Source organism: Cavia porcellus, unplaced genomic scaffold (genome assembly GCF_034190915.1).
Source record: "Cavia porcellus strain 051 isolate PalLab524CR breed Dunkin Hartley unplaced genomic scaffold, mCavPor4.1 scaffold_16, whole genome shotgun sequence".
Lineage (NCBI taxonomy): Eukaryota > Metazoa > Chordata > Mammalia > Rodentia > Caviidae > Cavia > Cavia porcellus.
This window is the reverse complement of record NW_026947499.1, coordinates 49,078,549-49,102,557: the sequence shown is the minus strand read 5'-3', so window position 1 is coordinate 49,102,557 and position 24,009 is coordinate 49,078,549. Positions and strand designations below refer to the sequence as shown.

Below are 24,009 nucleotides of genomic sequence, written 5' to 3'. Positions count from 1 at the left end.
AGAAAAATCTGCCAAAACTGAGGAAACGCCAGGCACCTGACAGCTTCTAACCTTTCTCGGCTTCTCTCCTTAATTCACTGCGTACAGTGCCCTCCCAACCCACCCTGAGCACCGAGGGCACCAGCGGATCAGTCTCCGCCCGCGGGCGCCACAGCCGCGGCGCAATAACCGTCGGCGTCCGAGGCCAGATTCCAAACGGCTTCTCAGCCGCCCAACCCCCTCCGCTCTCTGTTAAAAACAAAAGGGGGCGCTACCGAGCGGCTTCCCCGCCTAAAACCACTCCCCGCGCGCGCGAGTCCTGGTAACAAGGAAGACAAGCAGGGCGGGAAGGACACCCAGCCGCCGCCTCAGTCACAACGTGAGGAGCCGACATCACCGCCTCCTCCGCTGCGCGGAGTGTTTGAACAGACCGGAAGTGCACCGACCGACTTCCGGCGGTTGGAATTCCGACAGCAGGAAGTGTCAGGGATGGCGACCAAGCGTCTGGCGCGGTACGCGGCAGGGATCCCGGCGGGAGGTTGCTTTGGTCTCTATTCTGTGCAGCCTTGGCGTCTCTGACTGCACTGAAAGGTCCTTCCCTGGATCTCGGTCTCCAGACCTCGTACACCTGAGCGTAGAAAGGTGGAAAGTGCCTGAAGAACCCTGAGTCTGGTCTGTGTGACCCAAAGCCAGTGCCTGACCCTTCTGAACTCTGGGGAGCGCCTGGGCGTGACGGTCTCAGGCAGGTTGGCCTCCCCTCTTCCAAGAACACTAAAGTTGTATTCTTTCACGAACGACCCAGTTGGTTTTTTAATCTATCAAATATGTATAGTAAAAATGTCTTACCTCCTAAGATTTGCTGGCCAAATGAGGCCTCCGTGCATCTTAGTTTAGTACCTGCTGTGTAGTAAGCAATAAATGCTAGCTGCTACTCCCAAACGCCTCCACTTTCTCACACCTCTTTAAAAACTACAAGGTGTCTGTTTACTTTAAACTACCCGCTCACAAAGTTTTCTCACCTGCACTTAAAACCTCAGTGAACTCTTCCCTTTCTTTGAACTCTGGCATATGGTCTTTGGGGGGCCTGTATCATAGGAAACCACCTTGCAATGATTTCATGGATTTTTTTTCTCTAGAGTTTTTAAATTTCTGGAAGATATTCTAGGACCACGTACTATGTTTGTTCTTATGTTTTCAAAACTATGTTATATATGTTACAAGTACTGGAAAAGTACAAAAAGTAAAGGTTTCAGTGCATCTTTATAATCATTTGAGTTCCTCGGTATTACTGTAAAATACACTAAAAGGAGCAGATAAAATTACCTTCATTTACAATATGAGGCTATGCAAGTAAAATGACTACTAAAACCAAAAGCAGATGATAATACAAGAACCCAGATCTTTTGCTCCTAATATTCAATTCAATTTCTTTTCAATCACAACACGTAATGAACATTTTGCCATTTGTGCAGTACCAATAGTTGATAGCCTATACAAACAAGAGTGTGGATGGGTTTGTTGATCTTACTGGGTTGTTTTATATTTGTAGGCAGCTTGGATTAATTAGGAGAAAGTCATTTACACCAGCAAATGAAAATCTGGGGAGAAGCAAATCCAGTAAGTATTGTTCTTAGTTTCCTTACGTCTTATGGCCTTGCACTTTTGGCACTGGTAGAGCATAACACCCTAATCTTCTTGCAGAGCAATTATATGACTACATAATTGTCATTGATTTTGAGTCCACATGCTGGAATGATGGGAAGCACCACAATAGCCAGGAAATAAGTAAGTCTGGACTTCAAATGACTAAATTTAGCACTGGATGTGTTATTTTTAAAGTTAATATAAATCAGCCACCACTTTAAGAAAACATAGTCTATGAATTGGTAGTTTAATTCAAAACTTGGCTTTAATACAAGGGAACAAAATCTCTTGTAAAACCTCAATTGCATAGAAACTTAAAAAAGAAACCTTTGCAAAAACAATACATTTCAACCTCCAAATAGTCTTTGTAAATATAAATATACACAGAATTTCAATATTTTGATTTATTATTTAGCATAAATATTATAGCTTTAAATCACATTGCCTTGGTCATAAGGCTTTCACTGAAAAGTTTTTTTTAGTATGTACAATGTATCCTAAAATGTATCATGAGATGTTGGTACATGTACATCTGAAACTGTTCAATAATGCTATTATGACAAGAGTATGTATTTAATTTAGTGTGGCAACAGCATTAATTTAGAAATTGCTCAAGTGTCACTTTATTCTTTCATTTAGTTGAATTTCCAGCAGTATTGCTGAATACATCAACTGGAGAAATTGAATCTGAATTCCATACTTATGTTCAGCCTCAAGAACATCCAGTTCTTTCTGAATTTTGCATTGAATTGACAGGCATAAAGCAGGTATGATCACCAATTCAGTAATGAGTTTCAAAATGTGAATAAACATTACGCACATTTGGAATTAAACTATTAGGGAAAAAAATTTCCCTCCAAAAACCCACAGGAAATTTTTAAAAAATCAAAAAGATTACTATTACAAATACGAAAACCAAGCCTGAGGTGTATAGCTCAGTGATACAGTGCTTGACTACTATATTTGAAGGCCTTGGTTTTGTCCTCCAGCTTTGCAGGAAAAAAAGATCAAATTTATTTTATGGAAATAAATCAGATTTGTCTTTTATTTCTGTTAGTCTATACCAGTGATGGCAAATCTTTTAGTTTTCAGTGATAATAGCCTGCTGTGGCATGTGCACCACAGGTTTGCCACTACTGATCTGTATTATTTTTGTGTGATTTTAAATTTGTCAATCTAATATTTCCTACCTTACTGAGTTCCAATTATGATATTTCTGTATTTTAACATCTTTTCAGTAAAGCTTTTGCCAGTTCAAACTTCTTTATTAATCTTCCATCAATGTATAGTTGTAATATATACTTGATAATTGGTGGGATTGATTATTCAGTTCAGATTTTGTGACTCTCTAACCAGGCTCAGGTTGATGAAGGAGTCCCTCTGAAGATTTGCTTGTCTCAGTTCTGTAAATGGATTCATAAGATTCAGCAACAGAAGAAAATATTTTTTACTACTGGAATTTCAGAACCATCTACTTGCGAAGTAAAATTATGTGCATTTGTCACTTGGTCAGGTAAAACTGAGTTATGCCATGGGCAGCATTACCATTATGTAATTTTTATTTCTAATTTCATACTTGCTAACCTAGAATTAGACTTGTTAACCTCTTGAGCCAGAAAAAGAAATTCAGTTGCTAGCAGATTTCAACCAAAACAGTAAATTCATTCACAATTTTAATTTTATGGTTCTGAAGTAACTTAAATTTTTATTAAACTTTAGCTTTTAGAATCTACAGGTATTCCTCTTTCTTCTTTTAAATTCAGACAAACATAATTTAATAAAAACTTATGCTATTTATCGCAACCTTGAATAATGAATCTTCGTTCCGTTCATATCCTTTGCCTTTGTACTTTGATACTTACAAATATAGATATAAGAAAAACATGAACCACTTAAAGTAGTAAGTCTTTTGTATGACCATGATGCAGCACTGCTAGTAATGTAACAGTCAATGATAGCAGTGCTTTTACCCTTGATAGCATAGATTAATAGTTATATTTGGCCTCAAGTTGCTATAAAATGTGGTTTCTCAATTACACTAATGTTTTCTTAGCATACAGGAACTTCAGCCTTTGTAATTTTACCATCTTACTCTTCTTTCAGAACTAGGGTTTTGTTGAGTGTATAAGAAATCATTTTCAAGTCACTGATGTAATTTAATAGTAATATAAAGTATAAAGTAATATGAACTATATCAAATGTAGTTATTAACAGAGCAATTGGATCCTACTGTTCTATTTTATATCATCTTGTTCTGTTTTAATGTACTTAATGAAGACTGGGACTTGGGTGTTTGCCTGGAGTATGAATGTAAAAGAAAACAGCTGTTAAAACCAGTGTTCTTAAATTCTTGGATTGATCTCAGAGCAACTTACAAGGTAAGGGTCAAAGATAATATGGTTACTTTCCTTTTTTTGAAAAATAATTACATTTTATCTACACGTGAGTTTTCATAAATAAAATATTTTTCTGTGAGTTCTCACATAAATATTTGTTGTAAGGTATATTAAAATAACATAACAGAAGTAAGAACATTCCAAATCTAGTAGAAATAAAAATTACATGTTGTGTGTGGTGGCACACTCCTGTAATCTCAGCACACAGGAGACTGAGGTAGGAGATTTTCCATGAGTTTGAGACTAACTTGGGCTACTTAGTTCAAGATAAGCCTGAACTACACAGCGAGACCCTGTCTCAGAAATAAAATCATAAATAAAAAAAATACAAAAAATAATTGGTTAATGCAGAGCCTTTCAAACAGTAACTGTATATATATCTATATATATCATATTTTTAGATATGTCTTTCTTTCTTTGATTAGCTTTTCTACAGAAGAAAACCAAAAGGACTAAGTGGTGCCTTGCAGGAAGTAGGAATAGAATTCTCAGGAAGAGAACATTCTGGTTTGTATAAATTAAAAATCATTTTATATGTAAGGCAGGTGACATTTATAAAATCTTTCATGAGCCCCATTTCTTGGTAATACTATTAGTAAGGAATATCCTTCAACCTAAAAAGAAAACTTAGTCTGCAATTCAATTTATTTCTGATTTTTAAATGATCAATTTCATGGACTATTTAAAATAAAGACTGCCATCTAGTGGGTGTCCAGTTGCTAAAAAAATGTAAAGAATTTGCATAACCAAATCAAACTGAGATTTTAAAAATGCCCAAAATAATACAATGAACTAGTGAAAAGACTGAACAAGAATATTTGATTATTCAAAAATCATAGGACCTACACATTGCAGGTTACATTTTTGGAAACTTTAACCAATTTTTACATTCTTCTCCAAATACAAGAGATTTTTGTCTTTTATTGGTAATGCAGCCACAGATTTCTTTAAGACCAACTTATTTTTGTTAAAATTAGTAGATAATCATTAACAATGTGTCTGTTTCTCTTAAGCTGTAATTTTTTTTCTTGTCATTTCTGTACACAGTACCATTAAATTCGGCATTTGATATCTATTTCCTTAGGGTTGGATGATTCTCGGAATACTGCTCTTCTTGCTTGGAAAATGATCAAGGATGGTTGCCTAATGAAAATTACAAAGTCTTTGAACAAGGTTAGTGGTGTCTTGTCATTTTATTCTTTCATCTCAAACTCAGGTATTCATAGATTCATTGAAATGTGGATTTCATATATGTGATCACTTGTAAAACAAATGACTTTTTTTGTCATGTATACTGGACAAATTATAAATGTGCAGTTTCTAAAGATTGGATTTTCTGTGAAATCATAGGTTCCCAAGAAGAATCCCAACATTTTGGCCAGAAATCTGAATATAAATCAAGCTGAGGAAACATCTGCCTGCACCTTTAGCATCGAGAGTGTCAAAACATATGATAGGGAGTCTAAAAATTCAGTAAGTGCTGAGGAAAAAGTTCAAGTGAATTCTGTTTGTATGAATTCCCTCATAAAGGTACAGCAGCATCAGTTACTACCAGAGAGCAATATAAAAGCTGATCTTCACAGTATGAAAAGTTGCTCATCTGTTTTTAATACTAAGCCCTCTACTCCAGAACAGTTTCAATCTCACAGCATGAATTCACCTATCTATGTGCAGAAAAAAAGAAAAAATGAACATCTTGCATTTAATACCAAATCTAAGTCTTCACCATCTGGTTCAGAATTAGTACTTGTTTCTACCACCATTCCATCTGTTAATCATGTTTCTGATATGGAAATGAGTTCTACAGTTGACTGTTTACCTATGTTGGATGATTGGGAAGATATGGTTTTACTCCCAGCATCTCAGCCTGAGCAAAATACAGATCGTATACCTCCAATTAGTGGCACAGATTTAGATATTTCATTTAATTCTGGAGAAAGATGGATGAGTTTAAAAGAATCGAAAATGCCAAGTACTGAAAACCTTGAGGGCATCAAGGAAACTCCTCAAAAAAATGAAACTTGTAAGTCTTTTGTATACAAGAGCCCTCACACTACTGTTTATAATGTAAAACAAGCCAAAGATCCAGGTTTAAATGCTTCTACCTTTAAATTACCTGACTGCAAATCACATACCTTCAATAGTGTTAATGCCAATGCATCTCATTATTCAGCTTTGGGGAAACAGCCCCTTTTAGGTGGCACTAAAAGGAATTCATCTAATCTTCCAGCTTTTCCACCAGCAAAAAAACAGACATTCATTATTTATGAAGAGAAACCTACATCACTTGATTGCTCCTTAATAAGTTCTTCCTACAAGGTTTCCCCCTCTATATTAACAACTACAGTTAATCTACAAGAGCCTTGGAAGAGTGGAAAAATGACACCTCCCTTATGCAAGTGTGGCCGAAGATCTAAGAGACTTGTTGTTTCTAATAATGGACCAAACCATGGAAAAGTCTTCTATTGTTGCCCTATTGGGAAATACCAAGAAAACAGAAAACCTTGTGATTATTTTAAGTGGGAACAAACATTTCAAAAGGAAAAAATCAATAGCATAGTTCTGTCTCACTCCACAGGGGGAGTTGCTTTTAGTTCTCCAAAAACAAGCCATATTCATGACAAAAATTTAAGGTTTTCTACTAAATATTCTTTAAGACTCAGACCTTCCATGAGGAATTGATAAACTATCTTTACATCTAAAATATGCTTTTATTTTCAGTACTGAGGATTGAACCCAGGGTCTTCACAATGAGCCTCATCCGCAGCCATTTTTGGGCTTTGGGTTTTGGGTTTTGGTTTGTTTGTTTGTTTGTTTTGTTTTGTTGTCAGAGTCTCTTTAAGTCACTTGAGTTTTCCAGGTTGTCCTCAAACTTGTGATGCTTTTATCTCAGTCCCCCAGAATGCTGGCATTATAGGCTTGTGCCACCATTTCTGGCATGAGTATAACTTCTAGTGCAGGAAAGATTTAAGAAAAAAATACTATAGGGCTAGAAGTTATGGAGACTTAGCGTATCTCAGCTCTGTAGGCTCCATGGGAGAATTACATACACATAAACACACACACACACACCAAAGAGAAAAAAGAAATTTCATAACATTTTACTTTCATTTACCAGTAAATTTCATAACATTTTACTTTCATTTACCAGTTATCTAACATTCATCTTCTGTTTGTTCATGTATAAATCCTAATTGCTCCTTAAATTCTCAAATATTAATATTGCGATATCTTGTGCAATTTTTTTGTATTTCATATATTAATGCAAACTAATTTATGAATTTCTTTTCTTTTTTTTTTTTTTTGGTCTTTTTCCTTTTTTATTGGTACCGGGGATCGAACTCATGACTGCCTGCTTGCAAGGCAGGCGCTTATGCCACTGAGCTAAATCCCCAGCCCCCACTAATTTATGATTTATATTCTCTGTTGCTCTTGTGCTTGCTCGTGCTCTGTATTTGTCACTTTTGTTCTCCCTTTTCAGGGATGGAACACAGATCTTCACACATGGTAGGCAAGTGCTGGCTGGTGCTCTACCACTGAACTACATCTCCAGCCTAACATACATACTTGAAGAACCACAAATAAAATATTTTGATACTGAATTGGGTTAAATACAATAAGAAACAATAGTACATGATACCTATCTTTCATAGTTAGACCTTGAAACAAATTTTAAACTATCCTTAAAATATTTGAATAAAAATATGCTAATGAAAATACTTAGTGTAGGCCCTGTGTGGTTGAGATTAAAGGTTGCACACACCTTTAATCTCAGCAACTATGAGGCTGAGGCAGGAGGATCACCATGAGTTTGAGGCCACTCTGAGCTAGACAGTAAATTCAAGGCCAATTTAAACCATACAGTGAGACCTTGTATCCAAAAACAAAGACACAAACAAAGAAACCTACTCTGTTTTCAGTTAGATACTTTGAGAATTACGATAATGTGATTTTTTTCCCCCAGAACAACTAGCTGCATATGGTGGCACATGTCTGTAATCCCAGCCTTTGGGAGGCTGCTATTGCTGTGAATTGGAGGCTAGTCTAGCTATATAGTAAGTTCAAGGCCAGCTGGAAATGTATAGCAAATCTTGTCTCAAAAAACCAAAAAATAAATATTTACTTGTTTAGTTTTAAGTATTGAAGGTTGATTCTAATTTGTATATCAATATATTGAAATTACTCAACAAAAGTTTGAAAACCAATAGAATAGAGATTTGGTTCAGAAACTGCTTCTGTGCTATATATTCAACAATTTCTCGGTAACTGATGGGATTCTCTTACATTACCTATTCATAGGAATACTTACTGAATCTTGCAGAATGATTTACTGAACATTTTATTTCAAAATTCAGCCTCTGATGTCATAACCATAAAATGTCTTTATTCAACAGTTTGTAAGCATACTACCATATATTTTTACCACCTCTTCATAATCTTATGCTTTATATAGATTTATAGTGTCATATTTGTTTTTTAGATACTATAATAATTAATGGAATGAATTTAATTTTTTTTCCATTCTTTTTCCCTCAGTTTATTTCTTTTTATCTTCCCACTGATAGTCTTTGGCAGCTCTTCAATAAATTCTACCTGTTGGTGTCAAGAGAGAAAAAAATTAGTCCAGAAGCTTTTATCTTTAGATAAAACCGATTATATAGTTTTATTATGAATTCTATGTGAAAGAAAGGGCACCCATTGAGGTTGTTTTTGATAAAACATGAAGAAAGGGCTATCGTTGATTTTTTTTGTTTGTTTTTTTGTTTTTGTGGTGCTAGGGATTGAATCAAGGCCTTTGCACTGAACTAAATCCCTATCCATATTTCATTTTGAGACAGGCTCTTAATAAGTTACCCGGGCTGGGCACAAACCTATGATCCTCTAGCTTCTCCCTCTCAAAATTCATAGATAACAGATGTGCCTCTTGCCCATCTGATTTTTCTTGGTATTTAGTATTTACTACAAGTCCAATGAACCAAATGATTGAATAAGTTAGAGTAAGAATATTACTGTAATCTCAACAATTCTGATTCTTACCTATATGTTGTTAGTTCCATTTGGAATATTTTGTGTAGCATCTTTGAAGAGAATGTTCAGTGTAAAGGGGAAAAAACATTACATTTTTTAGAATACTGAATGAATATTTACCATAATTGGGATGCCTACCTTTCTGGGGTATTTGTAAGGTGCTGTAGTTTTTTTTACATGCTCTTGAATCTCCTTTATCAGTTGCTCTTCATCATGTGACTTGTAATCAGGGTTCAGAACAATAAAAGCTTTTACTACCTAAAATAAATGTATGAAACGTCAGGAAAAAGAGTTGCATATTTTTGTTTATTTTAGTGTGTCCTACTTACTTTTCTAACTCAGAATCCTCCTGTTTGGTGGACTGAACCAGACGTTAAATACAGCTTAATCTAATCTCTTAACTCTCAGACCTGATATAAACCCAATACAGGAAAGCCTCTACTTTGCTTCTGACCTCCTCTTGAATCCTCTCATCTGACTACAGTTTGAAATCTATTCTCTCATCAGTTTCTGATTATATCTGTCCTTGACTTTTTGCCTCATCTTTTCTCTTTCTTTCTTTTTTTTTTTTTTTTTTTTTTTTTTTACCGGTACCAGGGATCAAACTCACAACCACGCGCTTGCAAGGCAGGCGCTTATGCCGCTGAGCTAAATCCCCAGCCCCATCTTTTCTTTCAGTGAAGTTTCTTCTTAGAAAGCTGGAAATGCACTAAGCCCCTCATGCAACAACACAGTCTGGTCCAACCCAGCTATTAGCACCCTACCTTCAAGATAACCTTTATAAACAATAGTCATTCTGGGTTTGCCATATCGTGTAGAAGAGAACAGCTGACTGAGACCATGTTCACTTTAAAGTGACTTGAAGATTCCAACAGCCACTTTTCTGCACTCTGACCCTTTGACATTGGTTCTAAGGAACAAGAATGAATATGGTGGTAGCCTAGCTCTGTAACTGGCAGAAGATAGCGTAGAATTCATCACTGTATGCTCACACACCCTGTTCCCCAAAGTTCATTGAAATGTGTTGGGAAATTCCTGCCTAGAGTTTTTGGACCTTAAATAGAGAAGACAGGCTGTACCTTATGTATAGTTCCTTTGAAGGGTATATTTGGAGTCTTGTCAATCATAATCTCTCCTGAGATACTGCTAGCATTACCATTTGTTGCTTCCCATGGAGGTGTGACTCTGAATGAATCAGCTACTACCTAGCACGTCCAGATCCAGATTACCAGCTGTAGAATTACCCTTTGCTTCAGGGGCATAGTCCAGAGTCCCCTTCAACTGTTTCATGATCAAATCCTGCACTCAGGTGACTGAAATATTAAATGTATAGTTCCATATGCTTGGACTAAAGAATAAACTGGCAGTATTTCCTGTATACTCTGATCTGCGAGTCAGGATTGACTGAAAATGAATTATTTGAAACATATCACTCAAGGTAGGTGGTCTCTTCCTGTGTCTTGGCGTCTACTGTGTGTCGGGGGAGAGCTAGACGTTTGCTGGACCGCATTTTGTGGCTTCTATTCGCTGTGGACTGCTTAGAAATAACCTAGGAGCTCCTCAGCCTCCGCCAGGAACGCGTCCCGGGCCGGCCCGCCGCCGCTGTCGCTGCCGCCTGCCCGCCCGGCGCCCCCGACCCGAAGGTGGGGGACAGACCGGGCCCCGCGGGCGTCGCCTCAGCCCGCCGCCGCCGCCTCCCGTCACTGGAGCTGCGGCCGCTGCGACTCCGGCGAGCGCGGCCGGAGCGCAGGGCCCGTACCCAGCAGCGCCTGGCCGTCGGTGTGCGGAGGAGGAGCTGCGCGGACCCGGAGCCGCCTGCAGAGGCCCCGTCCTTTGTCTGGAGGAGGAGGGGTCCCGGGTTCCTGGGGCACCTCGGCCCGTACCCAGCAGCGCCTGGCCGTCGGTGAGCGGAGGAGGAGCTGCGCGGACCCGGAGCCGCCTGCAGAGGCCCCGTCCTTTGTCTGGAGGAGGAGGGGTCCCGGGTTCCGGGGGCACCTCGGCCCGTACCCAGCAGCGCCTGGCCGTCGGTGAGCGGAGGAGGAGCTGCGCGGACCCGGAGCCGCCTGCAGAGGCCCCGTCCTTTGCCTGGAGGAGGAGGGGTCCCGGGTTCCTGGGGCACCTCGGCCCGTACCCAGCAGCGCCTGGCCGTCGGTGTGCGGAGGAGGAGCTGCGCGGACCCGGAGCCGCCTGCAGAGGCCCCGTCCTTTGTCTGGAGGAGGAGGGGTCCCGGGTTCCTGGGGCACCTCGGCCTGTACCCAGCAGCGCCTGGCCGTCGGTGTGCGGAGGAGGAGCTGCGCGGACCCGGAGCCGCCTGCAGAGGCCCCGTCCTTTGTCTGGAGGAGGAGGGGTCCCGGGTTCCTGGGGCACCTCGGCCGGTACCCAGCCGCGCCTGGCCGTCGGTGTGCGGAGGAGGAGCTGCGCGGACCCGGAGCCGCCTGCAGAGGCCCCTTCCTTTGTCTGGAGGAGGAGGGGTCCCGGGTTCCTGAGGCACCTCGGCCTGAGCCCAGCCGCGCATAGCCATCTGCGTGCAGAGGAGGAGCGGGGTAGATCCGGAGTGCCCGCAGGAGGCCCTTCCTTTGTCTGGAGGTTTGTGGATATCTCTGCCAGCAGGGAGGGATCACAGGCTCCTGAGGCACTGCGGTCTGTGGTGAGTACCCTAACCCGGCTGCGATCCAAGAGCTGTGGATCTACCAAGGGGCAGGTGGGTGCACAGTGTCCCTGAGGCCCAGCTTGTCTGGAACCGCGGAGTTCTGATCAAGCAGAGAAGGGCCATTGGTTCTGCAGGCCCAATGGCCTGGGGTAGAGGGGTGCCAGAGTCTCAGTAGCTGCAAACATAGAAGGGGATTTTCAACAGATCCTGAGGAGGCTTTCAAATAACACTTGAAACACAGAAATATAGGAAAATGACAAAACGAAAGACCAAATTACAACCTCAAACCTCCAGCCCAACTCAGGAAACCCTAGGAGAAGTGTATTTAGAAGAAAATATATCCCATCCTCCTCATATATTAGACACAATAGCTACTGAAGTTGACAAGCAACTCCAGGAAGCTTTAAAGAAATTCAAACTCGAAATAATTTCTCAGATAAAAGAAGAAATGATAAAAGAAATGAAAGAGATTCTAAATATATCTAAAGAAAACACAGATAAAAAATTGGAGGAATTAAACAAAAAGATAGAATCCCTAGACGAGCAATATAAGAAACAAACAGAATACATAATGCAGATGCACAGAGATATACAGGAAATAAAAAACTCCACTGAAAGTTGTAAAAACCGCCTTAATGAAAGTGAAGACAGAATTTCAGACCTTGAAGACAGGATTGCAGCAAGTGAACAGGAAAGGAAAGATCTTTTAAAAATAACAAGGAATCAGGAAATAACAATTCAACAACTGCAAGATGATGCAAAGAAGAATAACATAAGAATGATAGGGATTAATGAAAAAGAAGGAGACAACATAAAGGATATCAAGAGGATATTTAGAGAAGCAATAGCTGAAAACTTCCCAAGCATGAGATCAGAAACTGACATCAGGATCAGTGAAGCATATAGAACTCCAAATAGTCATAACCAAAATAAAACTACACCCAGACATATAATAATCACCATCCCAGAAATCCAACACAAGAATAGATTATTAAAAGCTGTCAGAGAGAAAAGACAGATCACTTATAAAGGAAAACCTATCAGAATCACAGCAGACTTCTCAGCACAAACAATAAAGTCAAGAAGAGCATGGAGTGAAGTATTCCAGATCCTAAAGCAAAATGATTTCCAACCTAGACTGATATATCCTGCAACACTATCATTTAAAATAGATGGTGAAATACGAAACTTCCATGACAAAGAACAGCTGAAGAACTTCATGAACACCAAACCAACCCTGCAAAAAATATTGAAAGACAGTTTAGATACACAAAGGAAAAAACCACTAAGCAAAGCAAATAATTAAACAGAACAGAAAGATAAAGATGCAACAACAGAGAGATAAGAATCCTACAATTAAACAACATTTAACAGTAATAACCATTAATGTAAATGGTCTCAATGCACCAATCAAAAGAAACAGACTAGCAGAATGGATCAAGAAACAAAATCCAACCATATGCTGTTTACAGGAAACCCATCTAACCCAGAAGGATACTCACAGACTGAAAGTCAAAGGATGGAAAACAATTCTTCATGCAGCAGGAATCCAAAAAAAGGCAGGAGTAGCCATTCTGTTTGCAGACAACGTGAACTTTAAACCAACAATGACCATAAAGGACAAAGAAGGTCACTACATACTCGTAAGGGGAAAACTCCAAGAGGAAGAGATAACTATCTTAAATATATACGCACCAAACTCCAGAGCGCCCAGTTATATAAAACAATTATTAACAGAAATGAAAACTCAAATTATCAGTAACACAATTGTAACGGGAGACCTTAATACGCCATTGACACCAAGGGACAGATCGACCAGACAGAAAATGAGTAAAGAAATAACAGAACTGAATCATACCTGTGAACAAATGGGTTTGATAGACATATACAGAATGTTCCACCCAACAACATCAGAATACACATTCTTCTCAGCAGTACATGGATCATTTTCTAAAATAGACCATATATTAGCTCATAAAACATATTTAAACAAGTGCAAAAGAGCTGAAATCATCCCTTGCATGTTATCGGATCACAGCGCTCTGAAATTAGAAATTAATGATAAAAGATACCGCAAAAATCCCACAAACACATGGAAACTGAATAACACACTCTTGAGTAATCAGTGGGTCACAGAAGAAATTAAAGAAGAAATCAAACAATACCTAAAAGAAAATGAAAATGCAGATACAACTTACCGGAATCTGTGGGATACAATGAAAGCCGTTCTGAGAGGAAAATTTATTGCACTGAGTTCCCACATCAGGAAAACAGAACGAATACAAATAAATAACTTGATGCTACACCTCAAACAGCTAGAAAAGGAAGAGCAAGTCAAGCCCAAAGCCAAAAGAAGAGAGGAAATTATAAAAATCAGAGCAGAAATCAATGCAATAGAGACTAAGAAAACAATCCAAAGGATCAACAAATCAAAGAGTTGGTTCTTTGAAAGAATAAATAAAATCGATAAGCCCCTAGCCAACCTTATTAAAAAAAGGGAAGAAAAAGCTCAAATTCATGCAATAAGAAATGAAAAAGGAGAAGTCACTACAGACCCAATAGAAATACAGAAGATCATCAACACCTATTTTGAAAACCTCTACTCTCAAAAGTTTGATAACACAGAAGAAATAGACAGTTTCTTAGAAGCATATGAAGTGCCAAAGCTAGATCAAGAGGATGTAAAACTGTTGAATAACCCAATCTCGGTTACTGAAATTGAAAATGTAATTAAGTCCTTACCCACCAAGAAGAGCCCAGGCCCAGATGGATTCACTGCAGAATTCTACAAGAAATACAAAGAAGACCTAATGCCGACACTCCTCAAACTATTCAATGAAATTGAAAGGGAAGCAATCCTGCCTAAGTCATTCCTGGAAGCAAATATCACTCTAGTACCAAAACCTGAGAAAGACCCAACTAAAAAAGAGAACTATAGACCGATCTCCCTAATGAACACAGATGCAAAAATCCTCAATAAAATATTGGCAAATAGGATCCAGCAAATCATCAAGAAGATTATACACCATGACCAAGTGGGATTCATCCCAGGAATGCAAGGATGGTTCAACATACGCAAATCAATAAATGTAATTCACCATATCAATAAAGCCAAAAATAAGAATCACATGATCATTTCTATAGATGCAGAAAAAGCCTTCGATAAGGTCCAACATTTATTCATGATAAAAACTCTACAGAAAATTGGAATAGATGGTCTTTACCTCAATATAATAAAGGCCATTTATGACAAACCAACAGCCAGCATCATACTAAATGGCCAAAAATTGAAAGCCTTTACTTTAAAATCAGGCACAAGACAAGGATGTCCTTTATCACCACTCCTATTTAATATAGTACTGGAAGTACTAGCCAGAGCAATTAGGCAAGAAAGAGAAATAAAAGGGGTAAAGATAGGAAAAGAAGAAGTTAAGTTGTCATTGTTTGCAGATGACATGATACTCTACATAGAAGACCCCCTAAGCTCCATTGAAAGACTCTTAGATACAATAAATAAATTCAGTAATGTGGCTGGATACAAAATCAATACTCAGAAATCAATAGCATTCCTATACACAAACAACAAAACCACAGAGAGGGAAATAAGGGAAACTGGTCTATTCACATTAGCAAGCAAAAAAATGAAATATTTAGGAATTACTCTTACAAAAGAAGTGAAAGACTTATACAGTGAAAACTATATTACACTGAAAAAGGAAATTGAAGATGATCTCAGAAAATGGAAAGACATCCCTTGCTCATGGATAGGAAGAACAAACATTGTGAAGATGGCCATTCTCCCAAAACTCTTATACAGATTCAATGCAATCCCAATAGAAATACCATCAACATACCTTATAGATCTAGAGAAATCACTCCTAAATTTCATCTGGAACCAGAAGAGACCTAGAATCGCAAAAGCAATTCTAAGCAGCAAAGACAAAGCAGGAGGCATCACAATCCCTGACTTGAAATTATACTACAAAGCAACAGTAGTAAAATCAACATGGTATTGGAATCAAAACAGAGCTGAAGATCAATGGAATAGATTAGAAGATACAACCACAACTACAAACACACTCAACCACCTTATCTTCGATAAAGGAGCCAAGCAGGTTCACTGGAAGAACGACAGTCTCTTTAATAAATGGTGCTGGAAAAACTGGCTCTCCATTTGCCGAAAACTAAAGCTAGACCCATGTCTATCACCATGTACTAAATTAAAATCTAAATGGGTCAAAGATCTGAATATTAAAACAGAAACGCTAAATCTATTGGAAGACAAATTGGGTAGAAACCTTGGAGGCATAGGAGTAGGTAGAGAATTCATGAATAGGACTCAAACTGCACGGGAAATACTTCCCAGAATCAATAACTGGGACCTCTTCTTATTAAAAAGTTTTTGCATGTCAAAAGAAATCTCCAGCATAGTGAAAAGAAAACCCACAAACTGGGAAAAGATTTTAGTGAACTCTCTCTCAGACAAGGGCCTCTTGTCTAAAACATATAAAGAATTAAAAAAACTCAGACCTTCAAAATTCAAAGATCCAATCCAAAAATGGGCATCTGAGATGAATACGCAATTCTCAGATGAAGAAATGCAAATGGCAAATAAATACATGAAAAAATGCTCATCATCATTGGCCATTAGAGAAATGCAAATTAAAACCACACTGAGATACCATCTCACTCCTGAAAGAATGGCCAGGATCAAGAAAACCAACAACAACAAATGCTGGAGAGGCTGTGGGGAAAAAGGAACTCTCCTGCACTGTTGGTGGGAGTGTAGACTGGTACAGCCTTTGTGGAGATCTGTCTGGAGGTTTCTCAAAAAGTTGGGATTGGAAATCCCATTTATTCCAGCTATTCCACTTCTAGGCATATTCCCAGAAGAACTGAAAGCATCATACCACAGGGATATATGTGCACCTATGTTTATAGCAGCACAATTTGTAATCGCCAGATCTTGGAAACAACCCAAGTGTCCATCAACTGAGGAATGGATAAAAAAGTTGTGGTATTTCTATACAATGGAGTATTATTCAGCTATAAAGAAGGATTGCATTGAGATATTTATCAATAAATGGGCGCAGCTTGAGACCATACTCATAAGTGAAATAAATCAATCTCGCATGTATGAATACCGAATAGTTTCCCTAATGTAAGTAATGATTCAAATATATAAAAATATGTGATAATCATGATTCCCCATTAGGTGGCCTTGAAGCCTTATAAAATTTTCACTTATTAATTAGAAAGGCTTTACTCTGGGCTTTTTGATATGGAAATATTTGAAGCTATAGTATATGAAGTTTTATCCAAATATTTTAAGGAAAAAGACAGACACTATGGTAACTACTATTCTTTAAAAAAAATTATTTAGCTATTTCTTATGTTTATTTTAATTAAGGGAAAAACTTAAAAAATTAGGATATATAGTAGTAACTCTTTTTGATCTCCTATTAACTTGTTTTGAAGTCCTGTAATACTCCCAAGATCTTGTTTTGACTGATTAGACTCTGTTCCATTCTGTGCGACAGTAGCAAGTTTGAAGGTATAGGCAACTAATTTGAAGGCAATAAGATTCACAAAGATGCCCATTCTGGTTTGACTATTGTCTCCTTTGGAAGTCCTGCAATGTTCACAATGCCTAAGTTTTATTGGTCTTGTTCTCCACTGTTTTGTCCGGCTTTATAATATCTAATGAGATGGACAATTCCTTTTAAGGAAACAAGAGACAATGTTGATAACCATTGTTGATGACCTTGTACTCTGTTCTACATCATGTGCTATGTCTATCCTTGGTTTGGACTTACAGCTTTGTTTTGCCATATTTGACTTTATTATCTCCCCCCCAAGAGAGTAATGAGAACTGAGGAGTAATAAAATCCAAAATGTGTAAATTTTGTTATAAAAAAGAGAGGGAGGGAAAAAAAAAAAGAGCTCTAACGGATATAACAACAAGTGTGTTTAGGGATGTTAAATAGCTGACTATATTAATGTTTTTGGATCATTGAACACAGCTGTTTGCAGTCTCTCCGTTTGAATGTCTACTTTGTATTCTTTGATACTGTGATTTGAGCAACTATTTCCAAGATGATATTATGTAATCTATTAACAGGTGATTTCTTACTATTATGTTTATTTTTTTTTTTTTTTTGTAGTTCTGTATTATGTGTAACCTTACACTGCTTTGTCTTGTTTTGTGTTTTTCTCTTTTTCCTCTTAAATAAAAAAAAAAAAAAAAAAAAAAAAAAAAAAGAAACATATCACTCAGGACAGCCATTTGGTGAGAAATGAAGGCTTCCAATTACAAGTTTTTTACATATTAAAAATTGTTCATTAGCAGTTTTTAACGAGCAATTACTCATTTTTGAGTTTTAAAATTAAAACAACTGAAAAATCATTTAAAATAGTCAACAGCATGAAAACTCAAATGTTTCTAGTTAGCATGTGCCATGCGGCAGTTGTACAGCCATGTATGTATCTGAATATGGATAAAGTTTTATCCTGTTCACTTTCACATTTTATAAAATTTATTTTAGATAATGCTGTCTGTGGCTTTATCAACATGTTTATGATTTTAAAATTTACCCTTGCAAAGTTTGATTCAAGGCAGTTTTATCTTTAATTTGATTTTTAAAACTTTGCTTGAGACTTCCTCTCAGACAGAAGCTTTCTTTCAATAAATATTCAGCTCTTCAAAATAGTATTAAATTAAGGAACATAATTAACATGATTAAGTGTTGAACTTGGAAGTTAGATAATATGGGTTCAAATCACAGTTTGTTGTAAAATCTTGGACTATTTAGATCATCTCTGTGCCTCAGTTTCCTTCTCTGTAAGAGTTATGAGGGTTAACACAGATGTAGGGTTTAACGTAATGCCTAGTATATGTTAGGTCATTAAAAATGATAGCTCTTATGTGCAGTAGTAAAAGTATCAAGAGATAAGTTTTGGTTTTTGTTTTTTAACTTAAAAATCCATATATGAGCTTCTGGAATTTGAGACAAAAATCTTGAATTTTTCTAGAGTCTATGGGCATGCCATTCAATGTGGTAGTCACAATATGTGATGATTTGAACTTAAATTAACTTCAGTTAAATAAAATTTAAATTTTCTCAGTCATTCCAGCCACATTTCAGGTGATCAACAGCCATTTATGGTTTTATATTGGATGGTGCAAATATAGAACATTTCCATTATTGCATAAATCCAACAGTGTCCTATGGCCTTTTTCAAATTCTCAAGAGATATGTGATCCAAAAAATTTAGGAATCTAGTCATTTCAACTAATATTTCTTGGATCTTTATTTCATATTCCAATGTTAAAATAGTTTCAAAATTAAATATTATTTTCAGAAATAACACAAACTATCCATTCCTTTATCACTATTGGAAATTTTGTCTTTAAAGAAGGCTTATAAAAAGAACACATTTTAAAAATTGTGAAAATACAGTTAAATAGATAAAATAATTCCTTCAGTGAAAATAAATTTGAAAGTAACCATATAAATTTCATTAAAATGTTACACTGAATCATTGTGAAAATTAACTAAGACTATGTTAGAAAAATATCAAAATAGGAGTTAAATTATGAAAATAATTCATTTAAAACTATTTGCATTTGGATAATTTATCAGAGGAAAATATATGAAAACGCAAAGTGGCTGTGCTTAGCTGATAGTGTTAGTGAATTTTAAAGTTAAAACAACTGTAAAATTATTTAAAATAGTAAAAAGCATGAAAATGTACACATAATTGCAAGACTATGGTAGATAAAAATGCCCAATATTTGGGATATTGGCAAGTCTTCATTTTATCTGCTTTTGATCAATCGAGGAATATACTGTCTAATCAAAGACCTGGCTGGTCCAGTAACCTGGAGAACAACGCAGCCTAGCTAGAGTGTGCTTGCCACTAGAAAGAAAGAGCTGTCTTTCTCACACAGCACATGGTCATTTTGTGCAGTGCACACCTCATCTGAGATACTCACCTGCGTCTTCTACCAGGAAATGTTGCAGCGCACCAGTGTTGGGAAATTTGCCAAACCTTTCCCTTTACTGAGGCTAACCTTAGCGCCTATACCAAGACCATCCTGCCCTACTAAGTACCCCACTAGGTGTATAAAGCTGATACTAGTAAAGAGGTTTAGTAGGCTCTGAGACTTATGAAACTTTGCCAGTGCAGTCAGTGAAGAGACAAACTTCAATGATCACTGACCTATTCTCTGCTCTCTACCTGCAATAGTAAATAGTTACATCCTAACAACTTTCCAAATTTGCAAATACCAGCTACTGATTGATATCCAAAACAACATTTGGCATTCAGAAAGATTTATGGGTTATTCTTTGACAACGAAGATCAGTTAGGAAAGTCAGTTCTGGAAAGAGATCCATCTTCATTGTACAACCACGCACACCTCTCATTCTACCTTAATAACTTAGTCAACTCGTTATTTAATGCCTTGTAACCCTGCCACATAACTGGGGATTCAAGCCCTACATCAGGATTTGAGGTAAATAATTTAATTACGTGGTACAAGAAGTTCTGCACTTGTACCGACACCGCTGTCATCTCTAAACTTGATTTGGAGATGTAGGTTGGAGAAATATTTGTAGTAATCTATAGCCCACCTCAGATAAACTCTGGAGGTATGCGATAGACACATAAGCAAAATCAGCAGGCCCTGCCTAGCAAAAGTAACCCGATACCTTTAAGCCCAAATTTCCATGTGGTCATCCACAATAGTGGGATTTCAGGACTCTGTCTTTGCTTATTTCCTGAAACTACTACTTATCTGCCTTCCCAGCCTGCTCATATTTGCCTCTGGTTCTACCTCTGACCTTTCTCTCAGCCTTGATAACCAACATCAGCTTACCCTTCTGTGCAGTACAAGGTCTTGCTGACTTCCAGACCTTTGGGTAACAACTTGATCCAGCTGACCTCTGGTGCCCCATCCTGGAGTGAGCTTGCATTGTTAGCAGCCATCCCATCTTTGCTCCAGCTCTTCATAAAAGAGATTCAAATTCACTGTAGTATATGCTTTTTCAGTCTTACTTGGTAGTAGTTCCCTCTAGCTAGCATATTTCTATCTGATTTGCATTTAGTCAAAGACTTTTATCTGACTTGTACATTTGGAGAAGGAAGCATTTGTGTATTTGTTTCAGTGAAGTACTGTTTCATAGTATGCATTAGATTGTCAACAAATTACAAAGTTGAGATGAGTAAGTTTTTTTACCTCTCCTCTGATGGGGTCTGGGCTACTGACAACAGCTGACTCTGCAACTGAAGGATGCTCCATCAAGGCACTTTCTACTTCAAATGGTCCAATTCGATAACTAGAAGACATAACAGGAATTTATAAGGGTGAGTTAGATATTCACTCTAGAATTTTGGTGGTCAGTTGACAAAGACATATGTACAGACAAAGAAGAAAATTACCCAGACGATAATATAATATCATCTGATCTTGCAACAAACCAGAAATATCCATCTTCATCCATGTACCCTCTGTCCCCAGTGATGTAGAAATTGCCTCGTTGAGTTGAAGCTGTCTTTGAAGGATTATCCTACCAAAACAAAGAGCATTTGTTAATATTATTTTGAATGTGACTCTGTTTCAGTTGGATGCCTAAATGTTCCAAGAATAGAAATTATGGCTCCTTTGAGAAGGGTTAGAGTGGAAAAGAGCCAGTGTAAAATAGGGATGAAATTCTTCCATGCATCCAGCCTAACATAAGAGAGGTAAACTGCAGCTGCAAAGACTAGCAACACTCTTCTGGAGAATTTTATTAGATCACAAAATAAATGTTGCAAGAGTTCAGAAGAGTATGCTACCCTAAGTCTTTTGTTGGTTTAATAGGACTGGTAGAAGGGAGATACGTGAATACTCAGTTAAAAGAAGGCACTGACACCTAATATTTCAAAGAGCCGACAAGTTTTATGATTTTATTTCATCTTATGTAAAGATAAAACTAGTTCTGTAACTTTGGCATAAGAAGAAAAATAAAAAATTGTCACATGTAAAGTTGACTGGCAAGAACGTGGACTTGGATCTTTTATTATATTGCTATAAACTGTTTTCTAATTTGTATATCATGATGGGAGACGAAATATGCTTGCAAATAGAAAACTAGAAATCCTCTAGTGGAAGAGATTTACTTGATTGCACGATATCATTCCCTGTCCTTCCTGCTTCTCCTAAGAAGGCAGGTTACTAATTAAAACAGAGAGCACAAGGAACAAGTGCTAGTCGTTAGGTAAAGGATCGATGGGTAGTAAAAGCACATGGGTCCTTTCAGGGCTTCTGTCCTCTTGCTTTGGTGGTAATCTGGTGGGGAAAGGGAGGCAGTGTGCTCTTAAGCAAGCATTTAGGTGATTCTTCAGCTCCCTGTCTATGGAATTATTATTCAGGTCAGTGAATTTCTCAAGAAAGAGCCAAATACTTAGATGGATTTGGAGACGAAGGGATAGTCATCAAGTACTTTTGAGAAATAAATGAAAAATGGGAGATTTTAACATTGTTTCTTACTACATAATGAGTAAAAAGGCCAAATGGTCGGTTAGGTAGAACTTGAAGGCCAATATCTCCTTCTTGTCCAGGAGGTAGAACATTGCCATTTTCATCTAAAATCTAGGATAAAACAGAACAATTTAAGAAAATCTTTACTTCCACACTTAAATCTTAATTTTGTATGATCTTTTTATCTTGCCATTTAAGAATAGAGACTCCAAATATATTTTAAGTAGACTTAAAGTTGTTTATTTAAATTCTTGTTGCACAATAACAGATGCTGGAGGGGCTGTGCAGAAAAAGGAACCCTTCTCCATTTTTGGTAGGAGTGTAGACTGGTGCAACCACTGTAGGAATCAGTATGGAAACTCCTCAAAAAACTAGGATTGGAGGTCCCATTTCACCCAGCTATTCCCCTGCTGGGTGTCTTCCAAGAAGAATTAAAAACATCATACCACAGCAATATTATGTATATCCATGTTTGTAGCAGCACAATTTGCAATGGTTGTTTCTCTGAAACAACCTAAATGCCCATTGATTGAGGAATGAATTAAAAAAGATGTGATAGTTTTATACAATGGAGCCATAAAGAAGGATAAACCTGAGACTTTTATAGGTAAATGGATGCAATTTGAGACCATACTCAAAGTAAAATAGACATGCATATGTAAATATATTGTCTCACTAGTGTGAGAAGCTGAAAGAAAAAATGTATGTACATGTAAATACCATTGTTTACCCCTAATTATTATGTTCTGAAAGTTAGTTTCATTTTTTCTCTTTAAAATAGATTTGAAAGAAAAAATAAATTCTTGTTGCATAAAATAGTATCAAATATGGATTACTAAAATGGAAAGAATAAAATTTTTCTTAAGTGTTATCCAGCAAATCCAAAATTTGATGATATCTTTTGAGATACCATAGACATAGAAAACAACAGAATTATTCTATAATATATATTTTCACAAACTATTATCATTTAGCAATAGATTCATTTAAAACACAGTTTTTCCTGGCATGGTAGTGAACATCTGTAATCCCAGTACTTGGAAGGTTGAGACAGGAGGATTACCAAAAGTTCAAGGCCAGCCATGGCTACATAGTGAGTTTGAGGCTAGCCTGAACTACATAGTGAGACCCTGTCTCAAAGAAACAAAAACAAAAAATATTCCATAGATTTCATGGTCCCAAACCAAATCCATTAAATCAGTCTCTCCAGGGAAAGGTCCTGAGAATTAGTATCTTAAACAAGTAACTGTGCAATTCTTATGATTAGAAGAGCTTGGGAAGCATTGATCTAGTAGTCTATAAACAATTTGAAATTTGGATTCAAGCCTCTGCTCTAGAAAGACATTCATTTTGCCTTTTGGTTGTTGTTGCTTTTTCTTTTGTATAGTATAAGTTCCTTTGCATATCCCTAGCTTTGAAGCTGGGTTGATTTTTTTTTTTTCTTTTTCTCTTTTTATCAGTACCAGAGATCGAACTCACGCCCGCCTGCTTGCAAGGCAGGTGCTTATGCCGCTGAGCTAAATCCCCAGCCCCAAAGCTGGGTTGATTTAAGAAAAATTGTGGAAATAGAATGCTCTACAGCATCAATGGGCAGTAAAAGCCATGATTACAAAAAGCCTGAGAATGGCCAGGCAGGCAGAGGGAGAACCAAAGAGGAGGAGTGCTACAGCCCCTGGAAATTTGTACCTCTTTTGGCCTAGTTGATTCCCTCAGGAGGTCCTGACTTCCCTCATAAAAATGATGTGGTCCTGTGATTAAGAGTATGGCTACTGGATTCAGATTGCTTG

At 37.5% G+C, this 24,009-nt stretch overlaps 3 protein-coding genes across 9 annotated transcripts in view; 1 reads left to right on the top strand and 2 right to left on the bottom strand.

The window, feature by feature from the left end:
* Rexo5 (RNA exonuclease 5) overlaps nt 1-414 on the bottom strand; it is a 48,047-nt gene extending 47,633 nt beyond the window's left edge. For all 4 annotated transcript variants that reach the window (XM_013141919.3, XM_063226632.1, XM_013141917.3 and 1 more), the window contains exon 1: nt 255-414. In XM_013141919.3, coding sequence (XP_012997373.1) covers nt 255-373 — 119 coding nt within the window. In that variant the 5' untranslated portion in view covers nt 374-414. The remainder of the gene's footprint in view (nt 1-254) is intronic.
* Nucleotides 337-9,336, top strand: Eri2 (ERI1 exoribonuclease family member 2). Its single transcript, XM_005007522.4, has 9 exons — nt 337-491; nt 1,529-1,596; nt 1,681-1,764; nt 2,263-2,390; nt 2,980-3,136; nt 3,901-4,001; nt 4,445-4,526; nt 5,104-5,192; nt 5,370-9,336. Exons 1-9 carry the CDS (start codon nt 469-471, stop codon nt 6,699-6,701), a joined length of 2,064 nt encoding a protein of 687 aa, XP_005007579.1. The 5' UTR covers nt 337-468; the 3' UTR covers nt 6,702-9,336.
* Acsm3 (acyl-CoA synthetase medium chain family member 3) overlaps nt 8,382-24,009 on the bottom strand; it is a 31,332-nt gene continuing 15,704 nt past the window's right edge. For 3 of the 4 annotated variants that reach the window (XM_003478189.4, XM_013141922.3, XM_063226633.1), the window contains 5 exons: nt 22,232-22,333; nt 21,142-21,269; nt 20,939-21,038; nt 9,186-9,305; nt 8,382-8,612 (listed from right to left, as the gene is read on the bottom strand). In XM_003478189.4, coding sequence (XP_003478237.1) covers nt 8,526-8,612; nt 9,186-9,305; nt 20,939-21,038; nt 21,142-21,269; nt 22,232-22,333 — 537 coding nt within the window. In that variant the 3' untranslated portion in view covers nt 8,382-8,525. Of the gene's footprint in view, nt 8,613-9,185; nt 9,306-20,578; nt 20,707-20,938; nt 21,039-21,141; nt 21,270-22,231; nt 22,334-24,009 lie in introns of those variants that run through there. The other variant, XM_013141921.3, reaches the window with a different exon arrangement.